The sequence below is a fragment of the Spea bombifrons genome, chromosome 13 (assembly GCF_027358695.1).
Source record: "Spea bombifrons isolate aSpeBom1 chromosome 13, aSpeBom1.2.pri, whole genome shotgun sequence".
In the NCBI taxonomy this organism is placed as follows: domain Eukaryota; kingdom Metazoa; phylum Chordata; class Amphibia; order Anura; family Pelobatidae; genus Spea; species Spea bombifrons.
Window position 1 is genome coordinate 16,748,718 of NC_071099.1, and position 13,857 is coordinate 16,762,574.

General features: G+C 39.9%; 2 protein-coding genes across 2 annotated transcripts; both read left to right on the forward strand.

Annotated features, from left to right (window-relative positions):
• The first annotated feature begins 1,841 nt into the window (after positions 1 to 1,841).
• On the forward strand, positions 1,842 to 3,962 carry LOC128470916 (keratin, type I cytoskeletal 19-like). Its single transcript, XM_053452770.1, has 6 exons — positions 1,842 to 2,354; positions 2,468 to 2,550; positions 2,905 to 3,061; positions 3,184 to 3,345; positions 3,438 to 3,563; positions 3,738 to 3,962. The coding sequence occupies exons 1-6, from the start codon at positions 1,842 to 1,844 to the stop codon at positions 3,960 to 3,962; spliced, it is 1,266 nt and encodes a 421-aa protein (XP_053308745.1).
• A 4,689-nt stretch (positions 3,963 to 8,651) lies between these two features.
• On the forward strand, positions 8,652 to 12,853 carry LOC128471447 (keratin, type I cytoskeletal 19-like). Its single transcript, XM_053453387.1, has 8 exons — positions 8,652 to 9,338; positions 9,552 to 9,634; positions 10,166 to 10,322; positions 10,434 to 10,595; positions 10,953 to 11,078; positions 11,173 to 11,393; positions 11,810 to 11,844; positions 12,203 to 12,853. The coding sequence occupies exons 1-8, from the start codon at positions 8,682 to 8,684 to the stop codon at positions 12,259 to 12,261; spliced, it is 1,500 nt and encodes a 499-aa protein (XP_053309362.1). The 5' UTR covers positions 8,652 to 8,681; the 3' UTR covers positions 12,262 to 12,853.
• Positions 12,854 to 13,857: the final 1,004 nt, after the last annotated feature.

A 13,857-nucleotide genomic window follows, 5' to 3' on the forward strand; every position in this document is an offset into this window, starting at 1 on the left:
AACAAGCAAGGGACAGGGAGACCAGGCACGAAACATAACCAGACAAGATATACATGTTACAGGGCACAACAGTGAACAAGACACGACACCCCGCTGCCGGGGATACAAGACAGGACACCCCGCTGCCGGGGATACAGGACAGGACACCCCGCTGCCGGGGATACAGGACAGGACACCCCGCTGCTGGGGATACAGGACAGGACACCCCGCTGCCCGGGATACAGGACAGGACATACATAAATACAGGAACTAGCCTAGGACTGTTTGATAACTATTGGAGATTCCGTCACATCTTATGGCCATACTATGCTTAGCCTACCACTACGCCAAAGTACTCCAATGACGGTGGGTCCTAACGCTAAGCCCTGCTGACAGTGGTACGAAACAAACCAAACATGAAATCCAAACACATAGCACTGAGACGTACCTTAGACTGCAGACTGAGACAACCAGAACACGCAGGTGGGGCGCACCTTATAAAGGAAACAGAGCTGAAGCAGAAGCAAGGTGTAAGGCACCTACCTTAAGTGGCTCCCGGACGTCCTCTTCTCCCTCCCGGTTGAAACGCCGGCACCGTTCGCTAGAGTATGAAGCAGCCGCTCGCGCGTGCGGCCGCTTCATGCATATTTATGAGGCTGACCGCCGACTGGATTCCGCTGCGTCGCTATGGCGACGCAGGACGCGATCACGTCCCAGATGTCGGGGAACGCCCCCCCAGGCTATTTAAACTTCTCTCTCAGTGTGTCCAGTGCTCAGTTATACTGATCCCTTCTGTATATCGTGAGCTCCCCAGCGTGTATATTTACTTCTCTCGTTATCCCGGTATCCGACCCTGGTCTGCTAAACGGCTCTCGTGTTATCTCTGGCTTCCTGACTCTGGCTCTCCCTGCAACGTTGTGTACCTCTGGCTTCCTGACCCTGGCTATCTAAACGGTTCCTGTGTATCTCTAACGTCCCGACCCTGGTCTGCTAAACGGCTTCTCTCTGACCACTCGTGCTTACAGTTCACTGCCAAGTGCCCTGTTAACCTCACCAGGCCCCTTGTGTGTGTTCTGTTTCGGAGCAAGTGTGTTCCAGTCCTGCATTTCGGATTCCTCCTGGTAAGACGTACCTCACAGAAGGAATGGAAGAGCTGAACAGAGCAAAAGGAAATCTAGGAATGGATCGAAGCAAAACAGGGAAACTGAAGCAAGACAGATATGCAGCTCCGCAGCCTGGGCAGAACGTGACACTGGCAAACTTCCACCAAAATGGCGGATACCAAAATTCCACCAAAGTGTCTCGCGGTGGCTTAAAGTTATGCAAGACCATTGATTTATTCTTTGTTTAATTCACTGAACAACGTAAATGGAGTGGAAGCAACTTATTATGTCTTAGAAAGACCCAAACCTGGTGAAGACTCAAGCTGTCTCTACAAAATGCTTAGTTAATGCAGTGAGATTTGATTTCTTACTTATACCTCAACGTTTCTGAAAGTTTACGGAACTTCCGAAACATATTAGTACTGAAAGCAGTTACACGTAGCTATGCCGGCCATAAGAAGAGATTTTTAAAACACAGTAATTGCAGGGTGTGAATACACTTTGATCACGTCGATGTATCATGAATAACTTGAGATGACCATCCTCAACGTCCAATGAACTTGCTCATTAATTACACGTCTGACACTTGTTTTAAGGCAGAATTCGATACATGAGGTTGACGCTTATAAATTATCCATAAAAGTGACTTCATTTTATCGGCTTTGCTCTTTATAAAAGGCCAGAGCCTACACGACATTTGTGTTTCGCTTGCCGAACAGCAGTTTTTTACTCCACTGGTATCAGAGCTAAAAGATCGACATGAACCACCGAACCAGCCATTCATCATCTGGATCACTCATAGGAGTAAGCTATACTGGAATTCTTTATCCTCGGGCTTCCGGCCACAGGTCTCCAGTAGATATTAGGAATTATCGTAGGTTCCCCGGTAAAGGTTCATGCATTCCACAACATGATGGGAACTACAAATCCCCTGGTGTCCGTAGACAAGGCAAAAGAGTCTCCTTTGCCAGTGACTATTCTGGGACTGTCAGTCATGGAACCGGGAGTCTACATGAGGGTCACAGAAACAATCAAACAACTTCTGGAGGCCACCATGGTTGGACTAATCCAACCTTGATTGGTATCAACGAGAAGGAAACCATGCAGTATCTGAATGAGCGGCTTGCTGCGTACCTGGGAAAAGTACGTTCCCTTGAACAGAAGAACGGTGAGCTAGAAGAGAATATCTCTGAGTGGTATTCAAACAATGCTCCTCGATCTCTCCCCGACTCCAGCCACTATTTAAGAACTATTCAGGAACTCCAAAACCAGGTAAATAGCAGTGTTAGAAAACTTACCATAGAGTATATCATACCATCACCCAATGCAGAATAATTTATTAAAAAACATCACTATTAATGGGGATTTTTTGTGTATATCTGCAGGTCTCTGACGCCAGGATGGGTAATGCAAGGATTTTACTGCAGATTGATAATGCACAACTTGCTGCAGAAGACTTGAAATGCAAGTAGGTGCTTTACTCCTGGGGGCATCTATTTGGAATCCGTGAATGTTACCAAAATACATAATGTAAATGCTGTATGTAAACTTTACATATTTTAATACTACTTTGTTTTCATTTATTACTATATTTTTAGTATTTCTATTTTCAGATAGGTATGCTTATCTAGTCTCTAGTCTGAAATGGAACATCTTCCATTCACTACTAGATGCAACAATGGCCAGGGCCAGACTAGCAATGACCAGGGATGTATTTACCTTGGGGGCTGTCCCAGGCAAAGAATTGTTATGGTATTTTTGCCAAATCGTGCCACTAAGTTGAGGTTAATGGTCCCGTTTTAATACAATGCACACATTTCAGGTATGAGATGGAGATGAGCCTGAGGAACAGTGCTGACGCAGACTTGGTTGCCCTTCGTAGAGGCCTAGAACAGCTTAATTCACAGAAGCAAGACCTAGAGATTCAAGTAAAATACATCCAGGAAGAACTTCTCCAAATAAATAGCAACCATGAACAGGTACTGTAAAAAAGAACATATCTTCTCAAAATAGAATTTACACACCTATAGACATTTTTTCTATAGCACCATATAACTGGCATGGAAAGGTCTACTTACAATGTGTGTTTTGCCTTAAAAAGGAGGTGACCACTCTGCGTGGTCAGCTTGGAGCCAGAATCACAGTAGAGATGGAAGCCGCTCCATCCATAGACCTCAACAAAGTCCTGTCTGAAGTCAGACAAGAATATGAAAACCTGATGGAGAAGAATCTAAAGGAGGTTGCAGCCATCTTCCACCAGAGGGTAATCCAACACCTTTAATGTTTCTGTATCGTCAGTGCACGTTATTTTATAGTACCAGCGCTGCTAAGGTCTTCATTTTCTGTCTCTTCTAGACTGCAGAACTGGACATTGGGGAGTCTTCTGGAGCTGACCAGCTGGTGTCAGTCAACAATGACGTCATAGATCTGAGACTCTCAGTAGAGACACTGGAGATTGAGTTTCAAAGTCAGAAAAATATGGTATGGGTTATAATTGAATTTATCTTTTAAAACCTATAATACGACAACACTCACCTCTTTATTGTTTTACGTCACTTAAATACAAATCAATGCTAAGTACAATATGTTGGATTATACACTATATGAGTAAATCATGTATTTAATACGTTAATGCTTTTGTGTTTTTTATGGTAGAAATCAGCATTGGAGGAAACATTGGCTGAGACAGAAGCCTCATTTGGTTCCCAGCTTTCTCACCTGCAAAGTCTGATTGATAAAGTTGAGTCACAGTTGGGGCAGTACAGACCTGCCCTCGAGCAACTCAATAATGAGTATCGCATCCTCATGGATCAGAAAACCCATCTAGAGAAGGAGATTGCTACATACAAACAGCTTCTAGATGACATTGATTCACAGTAAGTTACAAAAAATCACACAAAAAAAAATTTCCTAACATAATGTAGATGATTTTTGTTAAACTGGTCATCTGAAGAGCTTTCCAGTAGTAAAATGGGTTTTGATAGTACTGATAGATAACTTCTAATTAAACAATAATGAATGCAGACACGTTTATGCTTGTCGTCAAGACAGGATTACTATTCTTTCTCATTATACATTCTAAGAAATAAAGGTATTCCAGTGGGCCATGGAGGAATGATTTATGATTTAGTTAGTAGACAAAGTTACACCTATTTCAGGTAGGCAAATCTGAGGTCACCAGATGACCACACATAGAAGAGTTTTAAGGCATATGAGTGTTGGAAGTTGAAAACCAAACAAATTAAGGAAGAATATGTAAAGAAAAGTAAATAGCCACTTCCACAGAGTTTAACATTTAAGAATATACTTGGTATCATAGGTATTTAGACCTTAGCTGTAATTTACACCTTACAAGGTTACTAATCCTACTCGTTTATTGTTCTGTCCACAGTATTCCAGATCTTCTAGTATCAGAAAACACAGATGGTGAGTGAGACAACTGGGAATGTGTATCCCATTCCAAATAATAGTGTGAATCAGAATGGTCCCCTGCCAGCATGCGCCAATGGAAAAAGATTCCATTCACCCCTCCTAAGAAGCATTTGAGGTCCTAGGATTGAAGTTCAACACCATGAACAACGTAAAAGTACAATATCTATGAAGGCTGTGCTGAGCCAGCGTAAGTAGGCTAGCTGGGAGATCAACCAATGTGCCGCTCCCCTAGGCCTGCTGAACTAGGTCTAGTTGGCTTGGGCCTGGATACATCACTGGTTATATTCATAGCTATGTTTGAGAATTCATCTCATAGAGCCCTAAATGACCATCATACATGACTACGGAATGCACAATTTGATTTCTCCACAATTATTGCTCTATGTCTCTTTTTCTCCTAGAAAACCACCTTTCCAAATGCTAGAACATAATGAGAATTCCAGAAGCATGCGACAATACCTGATGTATCATTAGCAAAATCTGGAGACGGATGAATTTATCTGGAATTAGCCATATACTGTGTTGGTATTATATATATTATATAAGTGTTTTTATGGCTCTTTTCTACAACATTTCAAGAATGGTTGAAAATCCTCAAACATTATAACCAAATGGCTCATTTTGTATGTGTATATGTAAAATAAGTTATACACTCGCAATCGCCGTTCCAGTTCATCCCAAAGGTGTTCAATTGGGTTGAGGTCAGGGCAGCTGGTCAACCAAGTCTTTATGGACCTTGCTTTGTGCAGTGGGACATAGTCATGCTGGAATAGAAAAGGGTCCTCCTCAAGCCGTTCCCACAATGTTGGAAGCATAGCATTGTCCAGAATATCTTGGAATGCTGAAGAATTAAGATTTTCCTTCACTGGAAGTAAGAGGTCCAAGCCCTGATTTCAATAATTAAGAGGTGCGTCCCAATACTTTTCTCCATATAGTGATGCACAAAGCAAGGTCCACCAAGAGTAAATTACTAAGAAAGGCATGGAAGAAAATTCTAATCTGTAGAAATATCGGATATTAAGACTATTTGATCAATTAGTCTTGGGAATAATAAATACATAATTACCTTTATAATATTAAATATACTTGGCACAACATGAGTGCATATCGACAACATGTATAATGATATACTGCGTAAGCGATATAGTTCAAATATTTGTCGATGTTGGTTTTTTGTTTCAGATTGTTTTCTAAACACGATGGTTCTGTTTCTTTACTAAGTCATTGTTATCATTGTACGTCTTGATTTGTATTTAATAAAGAATTATATTTCATAAAAACCCGTGTTTTGCATTTATTGCATGTATTTACTTTGAGGGAATCATAGCTGAAATGGCCGAAGATACTTTGCAGTAGATTACCAATAAACACGGCTTGGAATTCTGTTTCACTTGATTGTTCTTGAATTTTCACATGTCCATCTAACCATGCACGGTTGATCTGATTTAGTTATTCATTATGCCTATGGGTCCGTACTCAGTAGTAGGAGGAGGGTCAAACCTTTGGGTCCTATTACGTTCAGTGGTGTTGCTAGTGGGGGCAGCTGTGTTATTAGCACAGATGAGCCAACTACACGATCTGGTTAGCAATCGAGAAAGCCATGGAGCTGTCACAGGGCAACTGCATTGAAAGGAATACAAATGTTGCAGCCCACCATATACAGTGGAGTAGTAGTGCCTACTTGATGGATATAACTTATTATAGGTGGCACCCATATGTTTGCCTTTGGGACCCTGTGTGTCCCCCCCCACGTATGATTTATAGAGACTCCATTGGTTGTGTTTATGAATTCAGCACCTAGCTATGGTCTTGAGGAGTATTCATTTTATTAAATGCTAGACAGGACTGACAGAAGAACCAAACAAAAGACAAACAAAAGAACACTGTGCCTGGTTACATAATTTCCTAAACTCTTGAGATAATTCAAAAAGTTGTCCTCTCTGCCTCTTTACTATGATCATGGTTTGCAAATGTTTCTGCATCTCACAGAAAAAACTAGTAGGTTTCTTCTACTTAAATTGCCACTCAGGGACAGCTGTCTATGGTGACCTAGAAAATGTTTTCTGATGAATATGTTAAACAAATACTTCTGCACCAAACAGTAAAATAAACCTGAACAGATTTAGGGAAATATACATAACCTAAATATCATTGACATTGGATTGTTTATCTGTTTGAACTTGTTTGGTATCGCCAAGTACCTTATTCACCAAATTCTAAGCTTTAGGTACAACGTCATTTAAATTGTCTTGAATGTACTACTCATTACTTACATTTGTCATTGAGTTTGCCCTTGTGGCTGACGTTTGTATCCAATATATCCAAGGGTGTCTTCGCGTCCTCAAGATTGTTATTTGTCGTTCTATAATAAAATCATAAAGTTATAATTCCATAAAAATGGTGCCGGGATGGTGCCGGGATGCAATATCTCTTGCTGGAGAGCTTAGTAGCCCTGGCACATGAGTTTATAGAAGGAATATGGCCCTAGTAGAGAATGTATCCAAACCAAACATTATTAACCCAACTCCAAAATATTAGAAACAGGAGTCAAGCTTTTGGGATTTTCAAATATAACTCACTGACCACTCACTTTATTAGGTACACCTTGTTTGTCCCGGGTTGGACCCACTTTTGCCTTCAGAACTGCCTTCATTCTTCGTTGCATACTTTCTACAAGGTGCTGGAAACGTTCCTCAGAGATTATGGTCCATGTGGACATGATGGCATCACGCAGTTGCTGCAGATTTGTTCCACGCACAAAATAATTTCGCCCCAATACATATTCCATATCCCACCCAACATTTCTCAACATCTGGACACATTATATCAGACTGTATTAATACTTAAGAACAGCAGCTTCAACCCATGGAGCGATGAATGAAAGAAAGATTATGGTTTGATGTCATTATGAATTTCTAATCCCATTTTGTTTATATCCTTTATCACTTTGCATATTTCCTGGCTTCCCTAATCTCATGTCCCCATCTGTGTTATTGGTCCACTCTTAATCCCCAACACCACTCTCCCTTCCTTCTTATGTTGGGTGTGCTTAAGAGAATATACTTCTGAGGACTTGAATGTTTTTGTAACTTTATGTTTTTGTCTATGTTGGCCCAATAAAATGTAGCTAAATTCAGCTAAAGACTGAGTTATAGGTGAGCTGGAATGATCTCCTAAAAACCTCAACTACAGATTCCCTTTCCTTGACTGGATACATTTTTTGCTCTTTACAGTGGCTTAACATTAGCAGTGTATAACAGAAGCCTACATGAGATGTCAATGGAAGAACACACATTGTATTATGCCACAAGAGGGGCAGCTTTACCTCCTCTCCTACCAAGAACATATTCAAGGCATAAGGAGCTTCCAAGCCTCTTTGTATCTGCTCACCGCCAATATCTTTGCTGAAGATAAAACACTATTTTTACAGCAGTGGTGGACAATGTACAGAACTGGTCAGAACGATGTCCTACAATGTGCATTTATGATCAGAACACTACTAAAGGTAACATAGGACTCTGCAGCTGTTGGATCTAGAAACGTTATCATATAATAAAAGATATGTAGGTTATAAGTCAACACAAAGTGAAAAAGAAACCTCATGATACACACATTTCCAAAGACAGAAAGTTTTCATGAACCCCATAATACTGCATGTAGCGGTTCCCTGAAACTGCATGAACAAATGTCATCTTACGTAACCATTTTTAGGAGTCTTACCTTGGATATGGATCCATAAATGCAAACCGAATTTCTGTCTTCCTAGTTTATCATTGATTAAATATTTTATTGTGTTTCTGTTCTGTTCTATAACTAGTCAATCTCTAATAACTCTTTCATCCCAAAAGTTACGCGGTTTCAGCGCTAATGGCAGGGTGTGGAAAATGCTCTCTTCTGATGTAGTATGCCGCAATAAATCTGCAATGACTTTTCCACCTTTCTATGAGATGTGGGCAAGAAAGGCAGAAAGGCATCAATAATTTTAATAATGCTAATAAATAATATGTTAGTATGTGAGGGAAGCAAGAAAAAATGCACATAAATATTTCTCTTTCATGCAACGCCTCACGCTCATGGTATAAAAGGATGTCCATGAAGAAGAAAATATTTGTGGTTCAGTTCTAGCTCAAGCTTTTGTGATCTTCATATCTAACTACATTCATCACCATGAAACCTATCATCAAGCACAGCTTTTCCTCCGCTGGGTCCCTCAAGGGAGGTTGCCATAAAGATACCCATTCTCCAAAGAGTTCAAGTCATTATTCTTCATCTCACCATGGAGCATCCAGCTTCTCCCATCATGGAGGATTCCACAAAGCCCTTACTGGGGCTTCCCATTTCTCCCACAAAAGCCATCACGGGGGTTCCAACCTTTCTTATCATGGAAGCTCTCATAAGATTCATCATGGAGGATCCCACATATCTCATCATGGAAGCTCTCACAAGATCCATCATGGAGGATCAAACATGTCCCATCATGGAAGCTATCACAGCACACATGGAGGGTCAGGTTGTAAAGGTGTCTCCTTTTCTAAGCATGCGCCTACCACTCATGGTGGTGTACATGGGGGTCATAGTGCTCACTATAGCAGCTCTGGATCCCATGGCAGCTGGAAGAACAGTGGTCTGCTGAGCATCAATGAAAAAGAAACCATGCAATTTCTAAACGAGCGATTGTCTTCCTACCTTGGAAGGGTGAGCTCTTTAGAACAGGAGAATGCCCAGCTGGAGAGGAAGATCTGTGAATGGTATGAAAACAACGCTCCTAGCACCTTCTCTGACTCCAGTTACTTCTTCAGAATCATTTCTGATCTCCAGAATCAGGTAAAAAATTAAATTACTTCAGAGTAAAATGGGACAATAAACATAACTACAGGTTAAACTAAGTATTTATTTTTTATTGAAATGAATACACAAATGCAGTAATAATTAACCACAAACTGAATTTATATATAATTTGGTACAGAAATAAGAAAACAATACAAAACCTTTCTCACTAATGTTCTTATGAGTTTAACGGTGAATTTTGTCCTTCAGATCTCTTCAGCCACCATGGAAAATGCCAGGATTATTCTGCAGATAGACAATGCCCGACTGGCCGCCGATGACTTCAAAAACAAGTAAGGTGGACACATCTTCCACAGCTTCTCCTGTCTCTTTATCCTTATTATATTTGTTGAACAATTGGAAGGTTAAAGTAAAATGGTGGATGTAAATGGTGGATTAAGACAACCTAAAGTGTTGTTTTTTTTTGTATATTGGCGCTATCTAGTTTAAAAGTCCATGGAAGCTGTGAGCTATGCCTCAGAGGGATAGTTCCAGCATTATCAAATTTTATTTTTGCCCCATAGTTATCATTATTCTCTTTACCCAGGCTTACAATGGTTGCCTGAAGCAATCAGCAACGTTGCAGATCCTGAGAAAATATAATATAAAAACAGAAATGTACAAAAAAGGAGTAATGTGAAAAATACTCTCCTTTAATAAATTCTTCAAGGATGTCCTTACCTATAGTTGATATCTTTCCCTATAGTATATGCATAAATATTTACTACATATACTTTATATTGGTTTCCTTTATCTGTAATCAATGGCAGTGAATGTGTTAATGTGTTGTATGTCATGGTCAACATCTATATCCCTTCTTACAGATACGAGATGGAACTTCAGTTGAGTAATGATGCTGAAGCTGATGTCAATAGCCTACGTAGAGTTCTGGAGGGTCTGAACCAAGAGGCGTGCGAGTTGGAGAGGGAGGTTCAGAGCCTTCAAGGAGAACTGCAACAAATGAGGAGGAACCATGATGAGGTAGTGTATGGTGATTTTAAGGAAATAATGTATTAATTGGAAGATATTGATCTCAATAAGTATGTTGAACCAGGTTCTTCTTCTTCATCCTATAACTTTCTGTCCCTGAAGGAAGTAAACTGGCTGCGTGCTCAGCTGGGGGCCAGAGTAAATGTGGAAATGAATGCTGCGCCATCCATAGACTTGAACAAAGCTTTATCGGAAATCCGAGACCAATACGAAAATCTAATGGAAAGAAACCTACGGGAAGTGGAAAACATGTTTCTGCAAAGGGTAACTTGACATGTTTCATTTCATTAATCAAAGAAACCTTGAATCGGGTTATTACGTAATTTTGTGTAATGCTTGATTATTAGAACCAAAGGTATTTGCCACCATTGGATACCTTGTCATGTCCATGACCTAAATTTCCATTGTGTTTACCTTACTTATCAGGAACAACCATACTGCATAGTACAGTGCCATCTCACGCTATATGGGATTTTAATTTAACTTGTGTGTTGAATACTGGGCCATCAGAGACTAAAGCTAGGCCAGGGTTTTAGGGTGATAATTCTCCCATATGCCCAGTAGATAAAATACCCTAACCTTAAATTTTCTGTACCTGTCTGTTGCCTGTTACCCTGTCAGAGCGAAGAACTGAACCGCCAGGTGATATCAGGCGCAGAGCAGCTCCAATCCGTACAGACTGAGGTCATCGAGCTGAGACGCACTATCCAAACCCTTGAGATCGAGCTGCAGAGCCAGCTGAGCATGGTATGTGTAAACAAATATGACTTCCGATGAGACAATTACTATTACGGTACTTTGTCTAATATGATTTATATCCATCTTCCATATTCCTTTGCAGACTTCAGCTCTGGAGAACACCTTGGCAGAGACTGAAGCCACTTACGGCTCTCAGCTCGCCCAGATACAAGGTATGATCGACAATGTGGAATCTCAGCTGGCCCAGATCCGATCTGACCTGGAGAGACAGAACTACGAGTACAAGATGCTCATGGACCAGAAGACCCACCTGGAGATGGAGATTGCCACCTACAAACGTCTTCTTGATGGCCATGACATCCAGTAAGTATGAGCATAGTGGTGGAATAGGCTATAACGCTCATCATTTTTTACATTTTGTCTCAACTTTCCTAAGCTTTGAAAATAAAAGGAACAGTCCGACTATATTCTTTTCCAATGCAGTGTGAAGCCCCACTCTGTAACTTGCTTCACAAAAAAGGGGGCAATAAATTCAGCATTCAACTGTGGTAGGCACCAACATTTCTCATGGTGGGGATTTATTGGGGTCTGTGGCGGACAATTTAATGATGTTTCCTAGACCTCCACAAACCAAGACTAGACTGGTGTCTTTGTGCAGACACGTTGCCTATCAACCCGACCCGGCTATATATGTTTGTCTGAGAGAATTCAGGGTTAGCTGTAAGGTTCTATATAACATTATAACCTTATGGATATCTAATTTGTTTTTGTTGTTCTAGTGTTTCAGAGTTCCATACTTCTGGTGGGAAACACGGTAAGTTTAAAACTTTGATTACATCATAGACCCATGCCTGGTGTCGGTCATGAAAAAAGATTAGTTTCATCCTGCCGGTATATTTCCCATAGTTTACGCCAACAAATACTATGTACTGGACCCACTAAAAGTGTATATTTTTTAATGGTTCCTTACATATTACGAGCATAGGACCTTTCTGATACTTATTTACTTATTCATTCAAAAAATGTAATAATTACTGCAATGAGCTCAGCTTAAAAGGCTCACGTGATTAGAAAAGTAAGGTTTTAAACAACGAATCAACAAATTCCTACAGAAAATGAATAGTTTTGGAATGTAGCCGATATTCAAGTAACTCAAAGTTTTCTTTCTAAAGGATCTCACCACCCAAAGATGCATCACATCCCAGCACATGGGCATAAAAACTCATGCTAAGGAAACGTGAATCTTCGGAAACATGTCAAGCCAAGAAAATTGAAGAAATAAATTATTTGCCGATCTCCGTAGATACGATTTGTCCTATAACTGTCTAAAGCTCCATTTGGAATGTCCAAATTATCCCTGCTTTATCTTATTCTATAATCGCTTCTCTTAGCAAACACAAAGATGGTTTGGTATGTGATAATTCCAATGGTTTCTGGGAAGAACATTTGATGAAATCTGCCCATTGTTTCCTGCATCTTTACTATGAAAGGAAACGGCTTAATATTTACATAATTTACATTTTAGAGAAGACATTCACTACTTTTGTGCAATTATTTAAGTTCCACAACCTGAACCTGTATGTCAAGCCAGTAGATGTTGAAAGTCAATGTCTCCCACTAGAGTATGAAACCATTGTGTTTTTTTGTGACCTCAGGTCATTGTTGCTTTGTTCATTTTTTATGGACTTGTGCATCACAGAAATGATGGACTTCGGACTGTGTTGTCAAACTATTTCTTGCCATCTTATTCTAGCCCTGCTTGGAAGGAATCTTTGCTGTAACAACCCAATGATTTCTTTAATAAACATTTAATTCTAAAAAAATGTATACACATTGTTTGTCTTTTTAAATGTTGTTTCTAGAATGAACACACACAATCAAATCAAACAATGAACAAACAAATCTGTGTTGAAGTCACAATCATAAAAAATAATTTGCACAACAGACGTTAATATTTACTTATTATTGTACGTTAGGCCTTCCTACATCCCTATCTAATCGGCTAGAACAGGAATCCAACACCAAGGGGTCATAGGTAGATTTATCTCTTTATCCCGATATTTAGACCATGTATCATGCCATTAAAACACACAAAAAACACACAAAGGGTAGGTATTTGCAAAAAGCTATAAAAAAGCAGCTTTTAAATAAATAAACACGTTTCCAAGAGGGCCTCTTGAGGTACTGCATTCAACCATGCAAGTCACTGCAGCCAAGCTTTCCAGTAATTATACAGTGACGTCACCATCAGGGAAACCACCCAGTTGCATTAACATGTAAAAGAAAAAGTTCATACATTTAAAAAAAATAAACAATAAAGTTAATTTTTATGAGCAAGTGCTAAAATTAGCACTGTATCTTCTCCAAAATCCTGACATGGAAAGAGTTAAAATACTAGCATTTCAAGCACCTAAGGGGGTCTACTTTAAAAGTAAATGTGTGGTTTGATGAGGTAAATTGAAGTGGCTGTGTTCAAAGATGTCCCAAATAGGGCATAGACCAGATGTCAAAATGCAAAAAAGCACACTTCCCAAATGTGTCCTTTTAGTCCCCAATCACACACACCCATGCAAAGTTGGTATCACTTGGGAGGTGTTGCAGAACAAATATTGGGGTGTTGTTTTGCAGTTACATACATTACATACCAAAGGCTGTAAATTCATACCTAAAGTACAATGTGTATCAAAAAGAACACACAAAAAATGACTAGCACAAACTTTGACAAAGGGTGGTGGTAGAAAAAGTGCATTTGAAGAGTTCAATTACCACCATTTGAAACAGCCTGGAGTATCTAGCTTTTAAAAATAAATATGATTTGATGGGGTAA

Bases quoted from the DNA above. Each gene is read 5' to 3' on its own strand.
- LOC128470916 (XM_053452770.1), top strand. From the start codon at position 1,842: ATGAACCACCGAACCAGCCATTCATCATCTGGATCACTCATAGGAGTA. The intron at 2,355-2,467 runs GTAAATAGCAGT...GTATATCTGCAG, and splicing joins TTCAGGAACTCCAAAACCAG to GTCTCTGACGCCAGGATGGG. The intron at 3,062-3,183 runs GTACTGTAAAAA...TGCCTTAAAAAG, and splicing joins TAAATAGCAACCATGAACAG to GAGGTGACCACTCTGCGTGG.
- LOC128471447 (XM_053453387.1), top strand. From the start codon at position 8,682: ATGAAACCTATCATCAAGCACAGCTTTTCCTCCGCTGGGTCCCTCAAG. The intron at 10,596-10,952 runs GTAACTTGACAT...TTACCCTGTCAG, and splicing joins AAAACATGTTTCTGCAAAGG to AGCGAAGAACTGAACCGCCA. The intron at 11,079-11,172 runs GTATGTGTAAAC...ATTCCTTTGCAG, and splicing joins TGCAGAGCCAGCTGAGCATG to ACTTCAGCTCTGGAGAACAC.